General features: G+C 41.1%; 1 protein-coding gene across 1 annotated transcript in view; it reads left to right on the forward strand.

Annotated features, from left to right (window-relative positions):
* Positions 1–24428, forward strand: part of SLCO4A1 (solute carrier organic anion transporter family member 4A1) — a 402251-nt gene that overhangs the window by 200087 nt on the left and 177736 nt on the right. The window contains exon 6 of the mRNA XM_053716065.1: positions 18500–18624. Within this exon, the coding sequence (XP_053572040.1) occupies positions 18500–18624 (125 nt within the window). The remainder of the gene's footprint in view (positions 1–18499; positions 18625–24428) is intronic.

A 24428-nucleotide genomic window follows, 5' to 3' on the forward strand; every position in this document is an offset into this window, starting at 1 on the left:
TAGCAACACCTTTTACTAGCAAATAACAAACACCACGGACTACAGTATTTTATAGGCAAATAACTTCATACTAACAGATGTATAAAATAAATCTGCAATTAACAGGGAAACTGTGTATGTTTCAGATTCTGTAGAGAGATCAAAAAGCAAATTCTGTAATCTGTAAATCAAATAGCTGGTTTAGGCAACTTGCAGCACTTTGAAAACCTAAGTTACAGATTATGCTTTTTGGCCTCTATAGTGAGTGTGGGATAAAACAGAGTTTTTTGCACACAAAAAAAGAGTTTTTTAAAGTCCCTTTAAGCAGTGTGTTTTGAAAGATCTGTATAAAATAATAAATGCTTTAAAATAATGTCAACAGTTCAGGGATAAATCACTTGAAAAAACAAGTGGAATTCATATATATTTCCTTTTCTGTAGCCATTAAGGAACGAATGTAGATAATATTGTGCTGTGAGCAACCAAATCACTTTGTGGATAAATATATGCATAATGTAGGCTTTTTAGATTCTCTAAAAGTGGAACAAGCACAATCTGGGCTTTAGTCTGCAGACAGTAAGGCAAGTCATGGTTATAATGTTAGAATACATTGTTTGGCAGTTGTTACCCGTTAATGCCTATTAGGGAAATATATGTAGCATGGTTAGCCTTAAGAAGTCTGCCGTGTGCATTTCAAGTTCTGAGAACTAGGACATTTTCTATTTTAAAAGCGAAGTTACATAATAAGTGACAAAATAATTAATAAAATTATACTGCAAAGTTGTTTCATTATGCATAACTAAATATTTTATATAAAAAAACCAAAGGTGTTAACTGTTCCTAAAATTTCATCTCGTATTTTAGTACACGTTAATTGAACATACTTTAGTATGGTTTCTGAAAGCACGAGGGGGGGTTCATCACAATTAAAAAAAAAATCATGGTACTGTTTATCTAATGAACAAGTTCTGCTATCTTCTCTGTGGTGTAAAATCAAATATAAATATTTATGGGAATGTTTGTATTATTGAACATGAGATATTTTACAGCTGTAAAACAAACAATGGCATTAAAAGCATTACAACATTTTTATCTATGCACAGCAGGTATCAACAATTAAATGGACCCAGGTCAAAAATAAACTTTCATGATTCAGAAAGAGAACACAATTTTAAGAAGCTTTCCAATTTACTTCAATTATCAAATTTTGCAGTCTTTTTATATAAACATTTTTGAGACACCAGCTCCTACTGAACATGCACACAAGCCCACAGGGTATATGTTTACTAGTGTGTGATTGGCTGATGTATGCCACATGATATGGGGGGGCCTGGAAAATGGGAGAACAAATTAATTTGCCAGAAAAAAAAATCTACTGCTTTTGTGAAATTCAGAGTGTTATTGCATTGTCTTTTTATTATGCACTTGTTAATTGTGCAATTCAACTGTATTTAGTGGTCCTTTAAGCCCAGAACTACCAAGAATCTTCATACAAATAAATGTTTTACAATTATATAGAAGAAACATAAATGGGGGTGCCACATAGCATATCCTGTGGAATGATGTAACCCCCAACACAAAACTCCCCTTTTTGTTTTTCTTCTAGGAGGCTTCATTTAAAGCCTGTTGTGGAGTGAGGCAACTGGGCACCTGTGGTTTAAGACTGTGGGGCTTTCAAAAGGGAATCCAGTGCTTGTGATCTACAAAGTGGGACACCTTTGAGAGGACTGCAGATGCCTTTATTGACATGTTTATATGGTCTGTAATTTATGTATTGTTCTGCTCCGTGAGTTGCATCTAATTTTTGTTAAAGGGACATGAAACCCAGTTTTCTTTAAAGGAGTGAGATAGAATATACAATGTTAAACAACTTCCCAATTTACTTATATTATCAAATCTGCGTCATTCCCTTGATATCTTTTAAAGGAGCAGCAATGCACTACTGAGAGCTAGCTGAACACATTTAGTGAGCCAATCACAATAGACAAATGTGTGCAAAGCACCAATAACCAGCAACCTCCCACTATATTATTTTTTAACAATGGATACCAAGAGGACAAAGTACATTTGAAAATAAAAGTGAATTTTAAAATAATACGCTCTATCTGAATCATGCAAGTTTGACTTTCCTATCCCTGTTAAGTGTGCCTTCCTTTTATCGATTAATGGATACTAGAGAGGATTCAGTGATTTATTTACTTATATTTTGGTTTACAATTATTTAACCATAATTTTTCTAAGCATCATTTGCATTATTTTGAAACTTAGTGACATACTACTTGAAAGGCCTCTTGAGTATGTATCTATTTTGGTGTGGCCAGTTAGAGGCAGCTGTAAGTGAGCTCCTGCACTAATCAAACAATCACTGTGTAGAATATTCCAGGGTCAGTAGTTAAAATACAGGAAAAGTAGGAATAATAATAATAATAATATTAATAATAAAAGTACACTTTTAACTACACACAAATACATGTTTTGGGAAAATGTTGAGATTTCTAGTCTTGTTTGTAGTATCCCTTATTTATGGCCAGATGATGTAGATAACCAGATTATTCAGGTTCCAAATTGGACAATGGTTGCTATATACCTGGCAATAATTTATTAATGTAATTAAAAAGCATTTAATAAAAGGTAATTGCATTTCAAGCATCTGCAGGAAGAATCTTCCAAATGGGCTTGCCTCTCTCTCTCCCAGTGGGAGCCGAATTCCTGCTACTGCCTCTTGTTCACATAGCTTTTCTATAGCCATTACTGCATTATTTACATTTTCAATATAGGTCAGACATCCTCAAACTTGGCCCTCCAGAGGTTTTGGAACTACATTTCCCATGATGCTCAGCCAGCATATCAGCTGGCTGAGCATCATGGGAAATGTAGTTCCAAAACCTCGGGAGGGCCAAGTTTGAGGATGTCTGATATAGGTGGTGGTTTCAACAGGTCCAAGCAGCTACTTCAAATAAAAAATAAAGGTAAATTAGCTATCTAGAAACATTTTTTTTACACTTCAGCAAATACAATTAATCATTGGGAACACATTAAAAGGCAGACCATTGTATAGAACAGTGTCCTTTTAAAGGTTTGCACCAGGACTTGAAGTGAGCACAAGGTACAGACAGAGTTAATATCAAGCTATATGAATAATTTCAGGTGTGTTACCATTTTGCCATCTCCTAGGTCTATATACATTTGTGAGTAGCCAGCATAACAGGCAGATTAATACATAACATTATCCGCTCCACATACTGGGTAGAATATCTCTTCAAACATATGAAGTCAGCAGAACAGAACATAGTCTATGTGAATCATGCACGTTTCATTTTGACTTTCCAATCCCTTTAAAGTTTCCCTTCCTTTTATCGATTAATACATCCTAGAGAGGATTCACTGATTTATTTACTGATATTTGTGTTTACAATTATTTAACCATAATTTTTTTGAGAAAAAGGTTCTTTAAGTACATAAAGAGCAAAGAATCTAAGAAAGACAATATAGGTATATTAAAATGCGTGGAGGGTAGCATGATTAACAGTGACATGGAGAAGGCTGAGATACTAAACCAGTTTTTTTCTTCAGTATACACAAGAGAGGAGCCATTGGATTATACTTTGGAACAAAATAGAAAATGCCAGCCCATATCATTTACTGGGTTATGTATAGAGGACATCAGGAACAAATTGGATAATATTAAGGTAAATAAAACTCCAGGCCCAGATGGAATACACCCAAGGGTGTTAAGGGAATTTAGCACCGTTATAGACAAACCTCTACTCTTAATTTTTCAAGACTCATTATCCTCAGGCATGGTCCAGGATTGGCGTAAAGCTGATGTGGTGCCACTCTTCAAAAAGGGAAGTAGGGATGATCCAGGAAGCTATAGACCAGTTAGTCTGACATAATAGTGGGGAAGATATTTGAAGGGATTATAAGGGATTATATTGATGAGCATATTCGTGTAAACAAGATTATGTGTTCTAATCAGCATGGTTTTATGAGAAATAGATCATGTCAAACTAATCTAATTAGATTCTATGAGGAAGTAAGTAAAAATATAGATAAAGGGGAATCAGTTGATGTGATATACTTAGATTTTGCAAAGGCGTTTGATACAGTGCCACATGAGAGATTAATGCACACAATTAAGGGACTGGGAATAGCTGAAAATGTTAGCTCATGGATAAATAACTGGATAAAAGATAGGGAGCAACGAGTAGTAGTAAATGGATCATACTCCGATTCGATAAAGGTAATCAGTGGAGTCCCCCAGGGATCAGTTCTGGGTCCTATTCTTCTTTTATAAATGACTTGGAGCAAGGATTAAATGGCTACAACTTTATTTTTGCAGATGATACTAAATTAAGTAAGGTCATTAGATCAGCGCAGGATGAACTTTTGTTACAAAGGGACCTGCAAAAATTAGAAGTACGGGCAGATAAATGGAAAATGAGATTTAATACGGGAAAATGCAAGGTTCTACATTTTGGAAGTAAAAATAAGCAGGCAACGTATTATTTAAATGGGACAAGACTTAGCCAAACACAGGAGGAAAGGGATTTGGGGGTAGTAATAGATAACAAGCTAAAGATAGGTGCACAATGCAGGGCAGCGGCTTTAAAGGCTAATAAGATACTAGCATGTATTAAAAGAGGCATTGATTCAAGGGAGGAAAGCATATTTCTGTCACTATATAAAGCCCTGGTAAGAACTCACCTTGAGTATGGAGTGCAGTTCTGGGGACTGATCGTAAAAAAAAGATATTGCAGAACTAGAAGGGCCACAAAGCTAATAAGGGGATTGGAGAATTTAACCTATGAAGAGAGGATAGCCAAACTGGGCCTGTTTTCTTTAGAAAAAAGGTGCTTAAGAGGTGACATGATTACTTTATATAAATATATTCAAGGCCCATATACAGAGATGGCAGAAGCTCTGTTTATACCAAGAAAATTTTGTGACCAGAGGTCACAATTTAAGGTTGGAGGAAAGGAGATTTAATCTCCTGCAATAGAAACGTTTTATCAAAGGAGGTAGTGAATACCAATACCCTAGATACATATAAAAAACTGAATTTATGCTTACCTGATAAATTACTTTCTCCAACGGTGTGTCCGGTCCACGGCGTCATCCATTACTTGTGGGAATATTCTCTTCCCCAACAGGAAATGGCAAAGAGCACAGCAAAAGCTGTCCATATAGCCCCTCCTCAGGCTCCACCCCCCAGTCATTCGACCGACGGTTAGGAGAAAAAAAGGAGAAACTATAGGGTGCCGTGGTGACTGTAGTGTATAGAGAAAAAAAATTGTTCAAACCTGATTAAAAACCAGGGCGGGCCGTGGACCGGACACACCGTTGGAGAAAGTAATTTATCAGGTAAGCATAAATTCTGTTTTCTCCAACATTGGTGTGTCCGGTCCACGGCGTCATCCATTACTTGTGGGAACCAATACCAAAGCTTTAGGACACGGATGAAGGGAGGGAGCAAATCAGGTTACCTAAACAGAAGGCACCACAGCTTGCAAAACCTTTCTCCCAAAAATAGCCTCCGAAGAAGCATAAGTATCAAATTTGTAGAATTTAGCAAAAGTGTGCAAGGAAGACCAAGTCGCTGCCTTACATATCTGATCAACAAAAGCCTCGTTCTTGAAGGCCCATGTGGAAGCCACAGCCCTAGTAGAGTGAGCTGTGATTCTTTCAGGAGGCTGCCGTCCGGCAGTCTCATAAGCCAATCGGATAATGCTTTTCAGCCAGAAAGAAAGAGATGTAGCAGTAGCTTTTTGTCCTCTCCTCTTACCAGAGTAAACAACAAACAAAGATGAGGTTTGTCTAAAATCCTTTGTTGCTTCTAAATAGAACTTTAAAGCACGGACTAAATCTAAATTGTGTAACAAACGTTCCTTCTTTGAAACTGGTTTCGGACACAGAGAAGGAACAACTATTTCCTGGTTAATATTCTTGTTGGAAACAACTTTTGGAAGAAAACCAGGCTTAGTACGCAAAACAACCTTATCTGAATGGAACACCAGATAGGGTGGATCACACTGCAAAGCAGATAATTCAGAAACTCTTCTAGCAGAAGAAATAGCAACCAAAAACAGAACTTTCCAAGATAGTAACTTGATATCTACGGAATGTAAAGGTTCAAACGGAACCCCTTGAAGAACTGAAATAACTAAATTTAGACTCCAAGGAGGAGTCATGGGTCTGTAGACAGGCTTGATTCTGACCAAAGCCTGTACAAAAGCTTGTACATCTGGCACAGTTGCCAGTCGTTTGTGTAACAAGACAGATAAAGCAGAAATCTGTCCCTTTAGAGAACTCGCTGACAACCCTTTATCCAAACCCTCTTGGAGAAAGGAAAGAATCTTAGGAATTTTAATTTTACTCCAGGAGAATCCCTTGGATTCACACCAACAGATATATTTTTTCCATATTTTATGGTAAATCTTTCTAGTCACAGGTTTTCTGGCTTGGACCAGAGTATCAATCACTGAATTTGAAAATCCACGCTTGGATAAAATCAAGCGTTCAATTTCCAAGCAGTCAGCTGCAGAGAAACTAGATTTGGATGTTCGAATGGACCTTGTACTAGAAGATCCTGTCTCAAAGGTAGCTTCCATGGTGGAGCCGATGACATATTCACCAGGTCTGCATACCAAGTCCTGCGTGGCCACGCAGGAGCTATCAGAATCACCGAGGCCTTCTCCTGTTTGATCCTGGCTACGAGCCTGGGAAGGAGAGGAAACGGTGGAAACACATAAGCTAGGTTGAACGACCAAGGCGCCACTAATGCATCCACTAGAGTCGCTTTGGGATCCCTGGATCTGGACCCGTAGCAAGGAACCTTGAAGTTCTGACGGGACACCATCAGATCCATGTCTGGAATGCCCCATAATTGGGTTAACTGGGCAAAGACCTCCGGATGAAGTTCCCACTCCCCCAGATGGAAAGTCTGACGACTCAAATAATCCGCCTCCCAGTTGTCTACTCCTGGGATGTGAATTGCAGATAGGTGGCAGGAGTGATCCTCCGCCCATTTGATGATCTTGGATACCTCTCTCATCGCCAAGGAACTCTTTGTTCCTCCCTGATGGTTGATGTAAGCTACAGTCGTCATGTTGTCTGACTGGAATCTTATGAATCCGGCCTTCGCTAGTTGAGGCCAAGCCCGGAGCGCATTGAATATCGCTCTCAGTTCCAAGATGTTTATCGGGAGAAGGGACTCTTCCCGAGACCATAGACCCTGAGCTTTCAGGGAGTCCCAGACCGCGCCCCAGCCTAATAGACTGGCGTCGGTCGTGACAATGACCCACTCTGGTCTGCGGAAACTCATTCCCTGAGACAGATGATCCTGAGTCAACCACCAACGGAGTGAGTCTCTGGTTACCTGGTCTACTTGAATCTGGGGAGACAAGTCTGCATAGTCCCCATTCCACTGATTGAGCATGCACAGTTGTAATGGTTTTAGATGAATTTGAGCAAAAGGAACTATGTCCATTGCTGCAACCATCAATCCTACTACTTCCATGCACTGAGCTATGGAAGGCTGCAGAATAGAGTGAAGAACTTGACAAGCGTTTAGAAGCTTTGACTTTCTGACCTCTGTCAGGAAGATCTTCATTTCTAAAGAATCTATTATTGTTCCCAAAAAGGGAACTCTTGTTGACGGAGACAGGGAACTCTTTTCTACGTTCACCTTCCACCCGTGAGATCTGAGAAAGGCTAGAACAATGTCTGTATGAGCCTTTGCCTTGGAAAGAGACGACGCTTGAATTAGAATGTCGTCTAGATAAGGTGCCACTGCAATGCCCCTCGGTCTTAGAACCGCTAGAAGGGACCCTAGCACCTTTGTGAAAATTCCGGGAGCAGTGGCTAAACCGAATGGAAGAGCCACGAACTGGTAATGTTTGTCCAGAAAGGCGAACCTTAGGAACTGATGATGATCTTTGTGGATAGGAATATGTAGGTACGCATCCTTTAAATCCACGGTAGTCATATATTGACCCTCCTGGATTGTAGGTAAAATTGTTCGAAAAATTGTTCGAATGGTTTCCATTTTGAACGATGGAACTCTGAGAAATTTGTTTAGAATTTTTAAATCCAGAATTGGTCTGAAAGTTCCCTCTTTTTTGGGAACTACAAACAGGTTTGAGTAAAACCCCTGACCTTGTTCCACAGTTGGAACTGAGTGTATCACTCCCATCTTTAACAGGTCTTCTACACAATGTAAGAATGCCTGTCTCTTTATTTGGTCTGAAGACAAGCGAGACATGTGGAACCTTCCCCTTGGGGGCAGTTCCTTGAATTCTAGAAGATAACCCTGAGAGACTATTTCTAGTGCCCAGGGATCCGGAAAATCTCTTGCCCAAGCCTGAGCAAAGAGAGAGAGTCTGCTCCCTACTAGATCCGGGCTACCCCTTCATGCTGTCTTGGTAGCAGCAGCAGGCTTCTTGGCCTGTTTACCCTTGTTCCAGCCTTGCATTGGTTTCCAAGCTGGTTAGCCTGGGAAGCGTTACCCTCTTGTCTAGAGGCTGCAGAGTTAGAAGCCGGTCCGTTCCTGAAATGGCCCTTCCCCCCAGTGATGTCTGAAATAATTTCTTTCAATTCTGGCCCAAAAAGGGTCTTACCTTTGAAAGGGATATTAAGCAATTTTGTCTTGGAAGATACATCCGCCGACCAAGATTTTAGCCAGAGCGCTCTGCGCGCCACAATTGCAAACCCTGAATTTTTCGCCGCTAATCTCGCTAATTGCAAAGCGGCATCTAAAATAAAGGAATTAGCTAACTTAAGTGCGTGAATTCTGTCCATGACTTCCTCATATGGAGTCTCCATATTAAGCGACTTTTCTAGTTCATCGAACCAGAAACACGCCGCCGTAGTGACAGGAATAATGCACGAAATAGGTTGGAGGAGGTAACCTTGCTGAACAAAAATCTTTTTAAGCAAACCCTCATATTTTTTATCCATAGGATCTTTGAAAGCACAATTGTCCTCAATGGGAATAGTCGTGCGTTTGGCTAGGGTAGAAACTGCCCCCTCAACCTTAGGGACTGTTTGCCATGTGTCCTTCCTTGGGTCGACCATGGGGAACAATTTCTTAAATATAGGAGGAGGGACAAAGGGTATGCCTGGTTTCTCCCACTCCTTATTCACTATGTCCGCCACCCTTTAGGGATCAGAAAGGCATCAGGGTGCACCGGGACCTCTAAGAATTTGTCCATCTTGCATAATTTTTCTGGAATGACCAAAGAGTCACAATCATCCAGAGTAGATAGCACCTCCTTAAGTAATGCGCGGAGATGCTCTAACTTAAATTTAAACGTCACAACATCAGGTTCTGCCTGTTGAGAAATTCTTCCTGAATCTGAAAGTTCTCCTTCCGACAAACCCTCCCTCACTGCCACTTCTGACTGGTGTGAGGGTATGACAGATAAACTATCGACAGCGCCTTCTTGCTCCACTGTAATTAAAACTGAGCAATCACGCTTTCTCTGAAATGCTGGCATTTTGGATAAAATATTAGCTATAGAATTATCCATTACTGCCGTTAATTGTTGCATGGAAACAAGCATTGGCGCGCTAGATGTACTAGGGGTCGCCTGCGCGGGCATAACTGGTGTAGACACAGAAGGAGAGGATGATGAACTATCCCCACTACCTTCATTTGAGGAATCATCTTGGGCAACCTTATTAAATGTGACAGTAGTGTCCTTACTTTGTCTGGACGCCATGGCACAATTATCACATACATTTGAAGGGGGGACCACCTTGGCCTCCATACATACAGAACATGTTCTATCTGAAGGTACAGACATGTTAGACAGGCTTAAACAGGCTAATAATGCAAAAAAACGTTTTAAAACAAAACCGTTACTGTCTCTTTAAATTTTAAACACTTTATTTCTGAATGTGTGAAAAACTATGAAGGAAATATCCAATCTTTACCAAATTTTCACCACAGAGTCTTGATGCTTTAAAAGTATTGCACCCCAATTTTCAAGCTTTTAACCCCTTTTTCAAGCCGTTTAATCAAATAACAACCCTTAACCCCACTACAGTCCCAGCCACAGCGTTTGCTGCAACTTCACCTGTCCTTAGGAGTTATACGATACCAAATTAAGCCATCCAGGAACGTTTTCAATGATCACCAGACCCTCTCACATGCAGCTGCATGCACTGCATCCAAAAGAAACTGCGCAGTTATGGCGCGAAAATGAGGCTCTGCCTACTATAGTGAAAGGCCCCTCTGACTGGAAAGGTGTCTAAACAACTGCCTGGCGCCTAAAAACGTTCCCCCACAATAAAAGTTTTATAAATCACCTCAGATTACACAAAAAACTTAAATAAAGCAATTGATTTAGCCCACAAGTGTCAACCAGTGTATAGCCCATAATAAGCCTTCATTCTGTTAAGAGTCTAAGAAAATGGCTTACCGATCCCCAAGAGGGAAAATGACAGTCTTCTAGCATTACACAGTCTTGTTAGAAAATGGACTAGTCATACCTTGAGCAGAAAAGTCTGCTAACTGTTCCCCCCAACTGAAGTTCTCTGGGCTCAACAGTCCTGCGTGGGAACAGCAATTGATTTTAGTTACTGCTGCTAAAATCATACTCCTCTTTTAAACAGAACTCTTCATCCCTTTCTGTTTTAGAGTAAATAGTACAACCGGCACTATTTTAAAATAACAAACTCTTGATAGCAGAATTAAAAACTACAACTAAACACCACATAGTCTTCACCATCTCCGTGGAGATGCTACTTGTTCAGAGCGGCAAAGAGAATGACTGGGGGGGGGAGCCTGAGGAGGGGCTATATGGACAGCTTTTGCTGTGCTCTTTGCCATTTCCTGTTGGGGAAGAGAATATTCCCACAAGTAATGGATGAAGCCGTGGACCGGACACACCAATGTTGGAGAAATTGCTTGGATACATTTCTGTCTATAACAAAATTCATGGATATGATTGCTAGTATTAAATGGGTCACCTTTTAGTGGGATTATTTAAGCTTAACTGGAGCTTTTTGTATATATTTTAGATTTGTATAGGTTGAACTCGATGGACTTCGGTCTTTTTTTTAACCTCATCTACTATGTTACTATGTAACATTTGCATTAGTTTGAAACTCAGTCACATACCAATTGAAAATCATCTTGAGTATGTATAATATCTCTTTTTGCTTTGGCCAATTAGAGGCAGCTATAAGTGAGCTCCTGCACTAATCACACAACACTGTGTAGAATATTGCAGGGTCAGTAGTTCAAATAAGTCACATTTACAGAATTAAAATACAGGAAAACTAGGAATAATAATAATAATGATAAAACTACACTTTTAACTACACATATATACATTTTTCTTGTCTTGTTTGTTAGACGTGTCCCTTTAAAGTTTTGCACCTGGTCTTGAAGTGAGTGCAAGGTACAGACAGAGTGAACATCAAGCTATATCAATAATTCCAGGCATGTTACCTTTCTTCCATCTCCGAGGTCTATATACATGTGTGAGCAGCCAGCATAGCAGGCAGAGTAATACATAACATTATCCGCTCCACATACTGGGTTGAATATCTCTTCCAAACATCTGCAGTCAGCATTACATGATGCTGATAGGTTAATAGTTCCTTCAAGCAGAACACTGGGGGGGGAAAAGCAAGTGGTCATTTTTTATAAGAAAAATAATATAGTATAATAATAATAACAATAATAATAATACCTCTAAAATAAATGTTTCATCATTTTATAGCTGTACATTACTATAGATGTAAACGGCAGGAACACCACTTATGAATCTGTGAAAAACAATGGTGAATCAATGTTCAATGAATTTGAAACATGATTTCACCTTCACAGTGAAGCCCTTAGCAGTCGCACAAATATCTAATAATTTAGGCTAATGTCTTCAAACAGTCTGTGTGCAGCACAAATATGGCAGCCCACTATATTCTACAGACTGTACGTGTGGGATTATACCATGTTTACAGAGATGTGTCAATCTCCCAATTAAAAAAACATAATTTATGCTTACCTGATAAATTTATTTCTCTTGTGGTGTATCCAGTCCACGGATAATCCATTACTTGTGGGATATTCTCCTTCCCAACAGGAAGTTGCAAGAGGATCACCCACAGCAGAGCTGCTATATAGCTCCTCCCCTAACTGCCACATCCAGTCATTCGACCGAAACAAGCCGAGAAAGGAGAAACCATAGGGTGCAGTGGTGACTGTAGTTTAAATTAAAATTTAGACCTGCCTTAAAAAGACTGGATACACCACAAGAGAAATAAATTTATCAGGTAAGCATAAATTATGTTTTCTCTTGTAAGGTGTATCCAGTCCACGGATCATCCATTACTTGTGGGATACCAATACCAAAGCTAAAGTACACGGATGAAGGGAGGGACAAGGCAGGCTTAAATGGAAGGAACCACTGCCTGTAGAACCTTTCTCCCAAAAATAGCCTCCGAAGAAGCAAAAGTATCAAATTTGTTAAATTTTGAAAAGGTATGAAGCGAAGACCAAGTCGCCGCCTTGCAAATCTGTTCAACAGAAGCCTCTTTTTTAAAGGCCCAGGTGGAAGCCACGGCTCTAGTAGAATGAGCTGTAATCCTTTTAGGGGGCTGCTGTCCAGCAGTCTCATAGGCTAAGCGTATTACGCTCCGAAGCCAAAAAGAAAGAGAGGTTGCTGAAGCTTTTTGACCTCTCCTCTGTCCAGAGTAAACAACAAACAGTGTAGATGTTTGGCGAAAAACTTTAGTAGCTTGTAAGTAAAACTTTAAAGCACGGACCACGTCCAGATCATGTAAAAGGCGTTCCTTCTTTGAAGAAGGATTAGGACACAATGATGGAACAACAATCTCTTGATTGATATTCTTGTTAGAAACTACCTTAGGTAAAAACCCAGGTTTTGTACGCAGAACTACTTTATCTGAATGGAAAATCAGATAAGGAGAATCACATTGTAAGGCAGATAACTCAGAGACTCTCCGAGCCGAGGAAATAGCCATCAAAAACAGAACTTTCCAAGATAAAAGTGGAACCCCTTGAAGAACTTTAAGAACCAAGTTTAAGCTCCATGGGGGAGCAACAGGTTTAAACACAGGCTTAATTCTAACCAAAGCCTGACAAAAAGATTGAACGTCTGGAACTTCTGCCAGACGCTTGTGCAAAAGAATAGACAGAGCAGAAATCTGTCCCTTTAAAGAACTAGCTGATAATCCTTTTTCCAAACCCTCTTGGAGAAAGGACAATATCCTAGGAATCCTAACCTTACTCCATGAGTAATTCTTGGATTCACACCAATAAAGGTATTTACGCCATATCTTATGGTAGATTTTCCTGGTGACAGGCTTTTGTGCCTGTATAAGGGTATCAATGACTGACTCGGAGAAGCCACACTTTGATAAAATCAAGCGTTCAATCTCCATGCAGTCAGTCTCAGAGAAATTAGAGTCGGATGATTGAAAGGACCTTGTAGTAGAAGGTCTTGTCTCAGAGGCAGGGTCCATGGTGGAAAGGATGACATGTCCACTAGGTCTGCATACCAGGTCCTGCGTGGCCACGCAGGCGCTATCAAGATCACCGATGCTCTCTCCTGTTTGATTTTGGCAATCAGTCGAGGGAGCAGAGGAAACGGTGGAAACACATAAGCCAGGTTGAAGAACCAAGGCGCTGCTAGAGCATCTATCAGTGCCGCTTCTGGGTCCCTGGACCTGGCTCCGTAACAAGGAAGCTTGGCGTTCTGGCGAGACGCCATGAGATCCAGTTCTGGTTTGCCCCAACGATGAACCAATTGAGCAAACACCTCCGGATGGAGTTCCCACTCCCCCGGATGAAAAGTCTGACGACTTAGAAAATCTGCCTCCCAGTTCTCTACACCTGGGATATGGATTGCTGATAGGTGGCAAGAGTGAGTCTCTGCCCAGCGAATTATCTTGGAGACTTCTAACATCGCTAGGGAACTCCTGGTTCCCCCTTGATGGTTGATGTAAGCCACAGTCGTGATGTTGTTCGACTGAAATCTGATGAACCTCAGGGTTGCTAACTGAGGCCAAGCTAGAAGAGCATTGAATATTGCTCTTAACTCCAGAATATTTATTGGGAGGAGTTTCTCCTCCTGAGTCCACGATCCCTGTGCCTTCAGGGAATTCCAGACTGCACCCCAACCTAGAAGGCTGGCATCTGTTGTTACAATTGTCCAATCTGGCCTGCGAAAAGTCATACCTTTGGACAGATGGACCCGAGATAGCCACCAGAGAAGAGAATCTCTGGTCTCTTGATCCAGATTTAGCAGAGGGGACAAATCTGTGTAATCCCCATTCCACTGACTGAGCATGCATAGTTGCAGCGGTCTGAGATGTAGTCGCGCAAATGGCACTATGTCCATCGCCGCTACCATCAAGCCGATTACTTCCATACACTGAGCCACCGAAGGGCGCGGAATAGAATGAAGAACACGGCAAGATTTTAGAAGCTTTGATAACCTGGATTCTGTCAGGTAAATCTTCATTTTTACAGAATCTATCAGAGTCCCTAGGAAGGAGACTCTTGTGAGTGGGGATAGAGAACTCTTTTCCTCGTTCACCTTCCACCCATGTGACCTGAGAAATGCCAGAACTATGTCCGTATGTGACTTGGCAATCTTAAAGCTTGACACCTGTATCAGGATGTCGTCCAGATAAGGGGCCACTGATATACCTCGCGGTCTTAGGACCGCCAGAAGCGATCCCAGAACCTTTGTAAAGATTCTTGGAGCTGTAGCTAACCCGAAGGGAAGAGCCACAAATTGGTAATCAAGATAGATATGTACGATATAAAATCATACAATAGGGTGCGCTATATTAATATACAAGGTATGTGCATATAAATGTGTGTGAAGTGGATTGTGCTATTTGTATAAGAATTAGGACTTGGGTAAATAAAAAACGCTAAAAATGTATATAAGATGTCCTGTTAAAAGTGATAGGTCTGGAAAAATAGATAAGTGACTTCACATAAACAATGGTGTGTATTTCACAAAAACTTCATCCCCTAAAAAAATGTATACATATAAATCAAGTGATACAGTGTTATTTATATTAAAAATAGATAGAATATAATGAAATATTATATTATTAGAAAATATATAAAAAAACACAATACAAACGATTTCACATATAGTGCAGAGTCATTGGTAGTGCAGAGTCATTGATAGATAGATGCAATTGTTGAGATCAAAAATTCTGGAAGGCTGCTCCACTCCAAACCATCTTGCTGACACCGTGCCCTTTGCTGTGCCCATTTTTGTTTCAGACGATATTGCACTATTGGTCTTTTGTGTTTCTTTTTCTATTACTACAGATTTCTGATACGACCACCATATATTCAGTGTACTGACTGCTGTATAAAGGTCAGCCCGCTTATATGCACTACATGTGAGTGCCAAGCTCCTTGTGAGTATCCATTTGGCAGAGATTTTTTATACCTGTACCATTCTTGATCTTGACGATATTACACCATCAGGCGCTCTCTCTTTTTGCTTTCTACAAATTGGTAATGCCTGTCCAGAAAGGCAAACCTTAGGAACCGATGATGATCTTTGTGAATCGGTATGTGAAGGTAAGCATCCTTCAAATCCACTGTGGTCATGTACTGACCTTCCTGGATCATAGGTAGGATGGTCCGAATAGTTTCCATTTTGAATGATGGAACTCTGAGGAATTTGTTTAAGATCTTTAGATCCAAAATGGGTCGGAAGGTTCCCTCTTTTTTGGGAACCACAAACAGATTTGAATAAAAACCCTGTCTCTGTTCCGACTGTGGAACTGGACAGATCACTCCCATAACTAGGAGGTCTTGCACACAGCGTAAGAATGCCTCTTTCTTTATCTGGTTTACAGATAATCTCGAAAGGTGAAATCTCCCTTGAGGAGGGGAAGCTTTGAAGTCCAGAAGATATCCCTGAGATATGATCTCCAACGCCCAGGGATACTGAATATCTCTTGCCCACGCCTGGGCGAAGAGAGAAAGTCTGCCCCCTACTAGATCCATTACCGAATAGGGGGCCGTTCCTTCATGCTGTCTTAGAGGCAGCAGCAGGCTTTCTGGCCTGCTTGCCTTTGTTCCAGGACTGGTTAGGTTTCCAGCCCAGCTTGGATTGAGCAAAAGTTCCCTCTTGTCTTGTAGCAGAGGAAGATGATGCTGCACCTGCCTTGAAGTTTCGAAAGGCACGAAAATTAGACTGTTTGGCCTTTGATTTGGCCCTGTCTTGAGGAAGGGTATGACCCTTACCTCCAGTAATGTCAACAATAATTTCCTTCAAACCAGGCCCGAATAGGATCTGCCCCTTGAAGGGAATGTTAAGTAATTTAGACTTTGAAGTCACGTCAGCTGACCAAGATTTAAGCCATAGCGCCCTACGCGCCTGGATGGTGAATCCAGAATTCTTAGCCGTTAGTTTAGTCAAATGAACAATGGCGTCAGAAACAAAAGAATTAGCTAGCTTAAGTGTTCTAAGCTTGTCAAGTATTTCAGTCAATGGAGTAGCTGTCCAAAAGGCCTCTTCCAGAGACTCAAACCAGAACGCCGCAGCAGCAGTGACAGGCGCAATGCATGCAAGGGGCTGCAGGATAAAACCTTGTTGAATAAACATTTTCTTAAGGTAACCTTCTAATTTTTTATCCATTGGATCTGAAAAAGCACACCTGTCCTCGACAGGGAGTGGTACGCTTTGCTAAAGTAGAAACTGCTCCCTCCACCTTAGGGACCGACTGCCATATGTCCCGTGTGGTGGCGTCTATTGGAAACATTTTTCTAAAAATAGGAGGGGGGGAAAACGGCACACCGGGTCTATCCCACTCCTTATTAATGATTTCTGTAAACCTTTTAGGTATTGGAAAAACATCAGTACACACCGGCACTGCATAGTATTTATCCAGTCTACACAATTTCTCTGGTACTGCAATTGTGTCACAGTCATTCAGAGCAGCTAACACCTCCCCAAGCAATACACGGAGGTTCTCAAGCTTAAATTTAAAAGTAGAAATATCTGAATCAGGTTTCCCCGAATCAGAAATGTCACCCACAGACTGAAGCTCTCCTTCCTCAGCTTCTGCATATTGTGACGCAGTATCAGACATGGGCCTTAAGGCATCTGCTCGCTCTGCACTACGTCTAACCCCAGAGCTATTGCGCTTTCCTCTGAATTCCGGCAGTCTGGCTAATACCACTGACAGGGTATTATCCATGATTGCCGCCATGTCCTGCAAAGTAATCGCTATGGGCGTCTTTGATGTACTTGGCGCCATTTTAGCGTGAGTCCCTTGAGCGGGAGTCAAAGGGTCTGACACGTGGGGAGAGTTAGTCGGCATAACTTCCCCCTCGCCAGAATCCTCTGGTGATAAATTTTTTATGATAAAGTAATTTTTATTATTTTGTTGCAAGTGCATAATAACAAAAAGAAATATAATTCAAGAAATTAACAGTGCAAGATAACAGAAATCCTGGTTTTCTAAAATCACACCATGAATAAAGTGGTACAAGTTACGTGTCATTAAATCATTCAATCTCCATATCATAACCTCTAAGGCCACTGTTGCAAACAGAGGACTTCATAACACCCAGCATTTATGAAACAATATTCAATATAATAAAGGATTTTCTCTTATAGCTGGGGTAAGAGTAACTTAGCATACAATTGTGGTGCTTTGAGGTTCTCTTAGATTACATACTGCCAGGATAAGAAATAATAAGTTGAAGAGATAGTGAAGGGGGAAAAAGTTAGAGAGAGTGAAGAGAGGGAGAGAGAGGTGTGGAATAGAGGAAAGGGTGTCTCCTGACCATTCTACCCAGCTTTATTCGGAATTTGGTTATATGTGGGGTTATTATGGCCCCCATTAATCTGAATTTTATCTATCGTGTTTTGGGGGTTTTGAGGTACAGATATTATGACAGTCCAAGTGGAGGGCTCTAGAAGACTAGACTAGTGTATTAGGACATATTGTGTAATATCCAGTAGTACCATACTTTCTGGAAGGTTTCTTGAGTATCTAGAAGGAATGCTGCCTGCTCTGACATGTTATAATAGAATTTAATTTTTAGTTTGATTTCGTCCCAGTGTGGGGCGCACTCCCTCCAATGGCGGGCTATACATATTCTCGTGGCTGTGCATGCTATCCTAATAAATAGATTAATGTATTTATTAAATTCTTCAAGTCTAACGTGGAGTAACGCTTGTTCTATGGTAAGCTTGATGGGGCTGTCTATGATATAGCTCAAGAACCGTGATAGTTGGTTCCACACCCTGCGTATTTGTGGGCAGTCCCACCACATATGTTTGTAGTCCCCTAGCTCCCCGCAGCCTCTGTAACAGAGTCTAGATCTATCCTTGGTGGAGTGTGAGGTTATCAGTGGTGTTAGATACCAGCGGAAGTTGGTCTTGATGCAGTTTTCCCACATGTCTGCGTTTAAGAGTCCCTTCCCTGCACTAGATAGCATGACATGCCACTCTTGAGTCTCCACCTCCCTATTGATATCCCTTTCCCATTTGGTTTGTAGGGTGGATTTAGTAGTATCTGATGCAAGCTGGATTGCTTGGTATAGCCTAGAGATGGTGTTCTTGGGCCTGGATGAGGTGCTACATATGTTCTCTAGTACAGAGGATACGTTTTTAGATATGGATGGTAGGATAGGGTGGATGATAGAGCTGAGTTGTAGGTATAAAAACCATTCTAATTTGATTGGCTGCAGTTTTTCCTGTAGTTGTGTGTAGCTCATTATTTTACCACCCACCAGCAAGTCAGCTATTCTGTAGAGTCCTCTGTTTTCCCATTTTTGGATAGTGGGGATCAGTTCGTGTCTAACCAAGCTTGTAAGTGTGGCTTTCGCGGAATGTGTGGGAAGAAGAGTTAAAGAGGTGGTCAATCTAGACCATTGTTTAATCATAAGGTCTATTACTGGATAGGTGTGATGCTTCCTATCAAGGCACTGTTTAGGGTCCCAAAGAATCATGTCTCGTGGGTTGATTTCTGCTATATCTGCTTCTAATTGTGTCCAAATAATGTCTCTGTCTGGGTCATTGAGGAGTGCGGTCTGTGCTAGTCTTGCTGCCTGATAATAGTGATTAAGGTTAGGTGCCCCCACCCCCCCCATTTGTCTGTTCCTAGAGAGGACTGCTGAAGGAATTCGGGCCTTTTTATTCCCTCTTATAAAACCTATTAAATGCTTTTGTAGGTCGTCTAAATCTGGACCTGGTATTCTAATTGGCAGGGTACGGAATAAATATAAGATCCTTGGTAGTATCATCATTTTGACTGCTGACAGTCTACCAAACCATGTAAATCTCATTTTACTCCATTTATTTAAGTCTTGTTTAATAGATTTATATATAGGGGGATAGTTTGTCTGGTATAATTTCGATGAGCATGAGGTTAGGTTTATCCCTAAGTATCTAAGGGAGTTTTTAGCCCATTTAAATTCAAAATTGGCCTCAATCAGTTTTTTGGTATGGTCCGGGAGGTGTATGGGTAGGGCTTCGCATTTCTCTAAGTTAATTTTATAGCCTGAAATTAAGGAAAAGGAGTTGAGGGTTTGGTAAAGGTTCGGGAGAGTCACCAGTGGTCTTGATAAGGAGAGTAGGACGTCGTCCGCGAAGAGAGTGAGTTTATATTCTTTTTGTTTAATTTTAATACCAGTTATATCAGGGGATTTTCTAATATGTTGGGCCAGGGGTTCGATACATAGCGCGAACAATAACAGGGATAAAGGGCAGCCCTGACGGGTTCCATTGAGGACAGCAAATCTTTCAGATTGGTGGCCCATGGCTCTTACGCTTGCTGAGGGAGAGGAGTATATACTTTGGATTGCTGTCATAAATTCTCCAGATATACCTATTTTGGATAATACTGTCTGCATGTATGTCCAGTCAACTCTGTCAAACGCCTTCTCCGCGTCCAATGAGAGGAGCAGAGAAGGCGTCCGTGTCTCGTCCATGTAGTCAATCAGGGATACCATTCTCCTGATATTATCAGGAGCTTCCCTGTTTTGAATAAAACCAACCTGGTCTGGGTGGATCAGTTTGGGGAGTAAGGGCTTAAGGCGATTAGCCAGAATCTTAGTGAAGATTTTTAAATCCTGGTTTATTAAAGATATTGGTCTATAACTCTGACACCGTGTCCTGTCTTTGCCTGGTTTTGGGAGTACTATGATTTTAGCATCTAGTAAGTCAGGGGGGATCATATGGCCTTTTAATATGGAATTGCAGAATTGAACTAGATGTTTTGTGAGGGAAGGTTTGAAATGTTTGTAATATTCCCCTGGGAAACCGTCAGGGCCTGCCGCCTTGCCTGGCTTTAAGTCCTTAAGAACCCCAAGGACCTCTCTGTCTGTAATGTCGGCATTTAAAGAGTCTAATTCTTGATTACTGATCTTGGGTAGGGCTGCTTCCTCCAGAAAAACGTCAAGGGATGTCTGTGTCATTTCTGTTTTTGTTACTTTCCGGCCGTCATATAGAGAGGCGTAGTAGGCTGCGAATGAGTCAACTATATCTTTGGGGTTTGACGTTAGAGTCCCTTGAGAATTATAAAGGGAGGGGATGGACATGTCCCTGGTTCTGTTCCTAATTTTGTGGGCCATAAATTTATCTGGTTTATTAGCATATAGAAAATATTTAGATTGAAGTCTGAGTCCTGCTCTGGATGATTGGTCGGAAAGTAGTTTGTCTAGTGCTTGTCTTTTGTCTTGTAAAGATTTATAGAGACTTGGTGAGCCAGAAAGTTTGTGTCGTCTCTCTAGGTTAGATATATCCCTTTGGAGTGAGTCAAAAAAAGCTTTGGTTTTACGTTTGGCATGTGACTTCATTTGGATTAACAACCCTCTTATAACTGACTTATGAGCTGCCCATACCTGTATAGGGTTATCTACAGTGTTTGTATTTAGAGTCCAGTATTCCTCCATGTGTCTGAGGACCTTCTCCTTATGTGTTGGATATTTTAATGTTAAAGGATCGAAAGACCAACTTTTTGTGTTATTGTGTGGGAGAATCCCTTTCATTTTTAGTAAGATTATGGAGTGATCAGACCACACACATGGGTGAATAGAGGAAGACACTAGGTTAGCTACAAGAATCTGGCTTGAAAAAATGTAGTCTAAGCGGAAGTATTTGCGATGCGCTGTGGAATAAAATGTGTGATCTGTCGTAATGCCGTAAAGGGCTTTCCATGTATCTAGTAGGTTGTGCCCCGCCAAAGTCTGGAGTATTGCAAGAGCCTTTTTATTTAGTCTATGTTGTGTAGCTGAGAGTGGTATGTTTAAGGTTTGAGACTGTGTGTAAAGAGATACATTAAAGTCCCCTGCTAAGAAAATTCTGGTTGCATTCCAGCTGAGGAGGTAAGATAAATTGGTGAAGAACTGTTCTTGGTGTTCGTTGGGGGCATATACATTACAAAAGACCAGTTCAATGTCATTAATGGTGCCTCTGATGATGAGGTATCTACCTTCTCTGTCTGCAATAGATTCAATTAGGTGGAAGTTTAGAGAGGAGTGTAGGAGTATGGACACCCCCCATTTTTTCTGGTTAAGCGTTGAGTGGTAATGTAGAGGGAATTGTCTTTCCCAATATTTCGGGATCTGGGAGGACGGGAAGTGAGTCTCTTGCATGAATATGACTGTGGCCCCTAGGAGTTTATACTGTGACATAGCTTTCCGTCTTTTGGTGTCTGAGTTAAGGCCTCTAACATTATGTGAGACTAATGTAATATTTGTGCTAGCCATCTAGGTGTTGAATAAGTGCCTTAATGTCGTGATGTATCAGTGTGTTTGAGATTACCTGACCCCTCGTGTTGGATCTATCCAAGTTTGGTGAGTCCGAGGTTCCCCCTTGAGTATCAGTCCAACTTCCATATGGTAGGAGCATTTTTGGTCTTATGGTGAGTAATGGTGAGGAGAAGAAAAGAGAGGTAAGAAAGAAAATATTCTGGTAGAAAGAGAGGGGAGGAAAACAAAACAGGTTAATCAAGTTGTACATCATGTTATCAATCCAAGTAGTTAAACCTGTAATAAATAATAGAAAAAATATTTCTCGACAAAACATGTAAAAATAAACTTTTTCTAGAGGGGTTGTCAGGGGCCGGGGAGATGCTGCCCACCCACCCTCTTGGTGTTTAAGGCAAACATAGTAAGAGAGGTCTTACTAGCTAAACAGTGCTAATAATGTAGATTTAGTCTCCAACCTTTCTATCCTCAAATCTATAAGCTATAACTGGCTAGGATGGAGGACACCCCCTACATTCTTTACCAAACTCTAATCTAACAAGAAACAAAACTATATTCTAAAATTCTAACATTGCTGCTGAGAAAATTATAACAGGCTTTGGTGTTAAAGTTCGTGAAGTGAGTCACCCTGTCTCGTTGCCCAAGTGTTTGGGGGCTGGACAGAAAGAAAGTTAGTGCAACTGGGTCTAGGTTGAGCCCATCAAGTGTTTTTAGGTCTTTTCGTGGGGATCCTTGCCCACTGTGATCTTTGTGACTTCATGGGTATCCTCTGTGGTTTCGGTGTCTCCGTGGACGGTGAAGGACCTGGCGTGGGGGGTATGTCTAGACCTAAAGCATCACAAATATCTGGGATCCCCTCTGCATCTCTGATTGTCAACAATTTATTGTCTTTTGATATATGAAGGGCAAAAGGGTATCCCCATCTGTATTGGATCTGGTGCTTTCTTAAGAGGGTTGTGAGAGGTCTTAAGGCTCCCCTTCTTTGTAGTGTTCTATTGCTGAGATCCTGAAAAAAGTGCACCACGTTACCTCTAAATTTGAAGGTGGGTTGTTTTGCTGCATCTCTGAGTATTTTATCTTTTTCAGGAAACCTTAGGAAGGCCACAATGACATCTCTTGGTGGAAAGTCAGCTTTGGGCTTAGGCTTGAGTGCTCTGTGGGCTCTTTCTATTTCAATTACTGTGGAGGTGTTCACTCCTGTTATCGCACAGAACAGTTGATGGAGGTATGAGGGTAGATCTGTAGGTGTTATAGATTCCGGGATTCCCTTGAGGCGAATGTTACATCTTCTGCTCCTATTCTCCATGTCTTCCAACTTGTCCAGCAGTTCGTTTACTACCTGCTGTTGTTGGGCTGTCTGTTGTACCGCCGTCTCTACATCTTCTATAATGTTGTCATTGTTTTCCTCCAGAGATTCAACCCTCGCTCCCAAGTCTGATATGTCTTTTTTAATATAATTTAGGCTCTCGTTCATAGAGGTGTGCATGGCATCCATTTTTGCCCACAGCTTGTCGAAGCTGCTTGTGATATCTTGTTTGGATACCAGGAGATGTAGATCTGCTCTGGTCAAAGGTGTATCTTCATCTGTAGTGTGAGGCTCCATTGGTGTGACTTCAATAGGTGTTCTGATTTCAGGGTTTTGCTCAGCCAGGTTATCACTTTGCGTTTGTTTGAAGTAAGAGGTAACTGGAGTGTTTTTCCCTCCACCCATTTTTTCTGTTTTATTCAGCCTCTTCGAAGTCATTTTAATATGCTTGTCAGGGTGTTTCTGTGATGGGTTGTTGTATGTAGAGAGGTAGATGAATCACTTTCAGAACAATTATAATACTTTTCTTATCTTGGGTTTAACTCGTATTTTTCACAACATCTTCATGCAATATCAGTAACAGCCACTAGATGGCAGGTTTACATTAGAAATGAAAAATTGCTGAGGAACTTGAGTTTCCCTGTGTGCAGTGACTCTTTTATCCGCTAGGTGGCAGGCTTGTATAAGAAATGAGAAAAAATGCCAGAGAGAGACCTCTTTATGTTACAGCGCTGTTGTCCACCAGATGGCAGGTCTGTGTTAGAGATATCAGAATTAGTGGAAAGTTCAGGTATGGCTGGAAAGAAAGTGAAAGCAAAGCCTGTAACGAACCGCTTATCTGCCGTATATTTCACTGAAATGTTCCCAACTTTGCTGTTACTTTAAGCCTGTTTTTAGATGGAGTTTAGGGTTTATGGTGATCACAGTGCATTTTTAATAAATAACCCCTTTGTCGGAGTTGAGTGGGGTTTCTTGTAAGCCCGGGTTCAGAGAGCGAGGGTATCTTAATACTGGCCACGTGGAGTGTGTTATAAAGCTAGAGGCCAACACCTAGCTGCCATATGCTCAGAATTTTACTGTCCGTAATTGTAGAGAGAGTTATATGGCTGTGGCTTCTCTCCGTTGTCTGTGCTATTGCTCAGGATTTGTTATCATGTTGTGCGGGTCAGTCCTATCCCTTAATATGAGCGCTCCTCTTATACTATCTCTGCCGCCCTTATGTCTGTGTGCGCTCTGCTTGTGGGTTGGTGCGTGTCCCTGTGGGGATATCACAGGAGCTAGAGCCGAGGCTGTGTGGGGAGCGGTGTCGGATCACTTACCCGCTCTCCAGATGCAATGCGTCTCTGATGTTTAGCCGTTCATTTCACTGTGCTGGCTATTGAGAGCGAAGTGTGGGCACTTTGTTGTGGG

This window comes from Bombina bombina, chromosome 1 (genome assembly GCF_027579735.1).
Source record: "Bombina bombina isolate aBomBom1 chromosome 1, aBomBom1.pri, whole genome shotgun sequence".
NCBI lineage: Eukaryota > Metazoa > Chordata > Amphibia > Anura > Bombinatoridae > Bombina > Bombina bombina.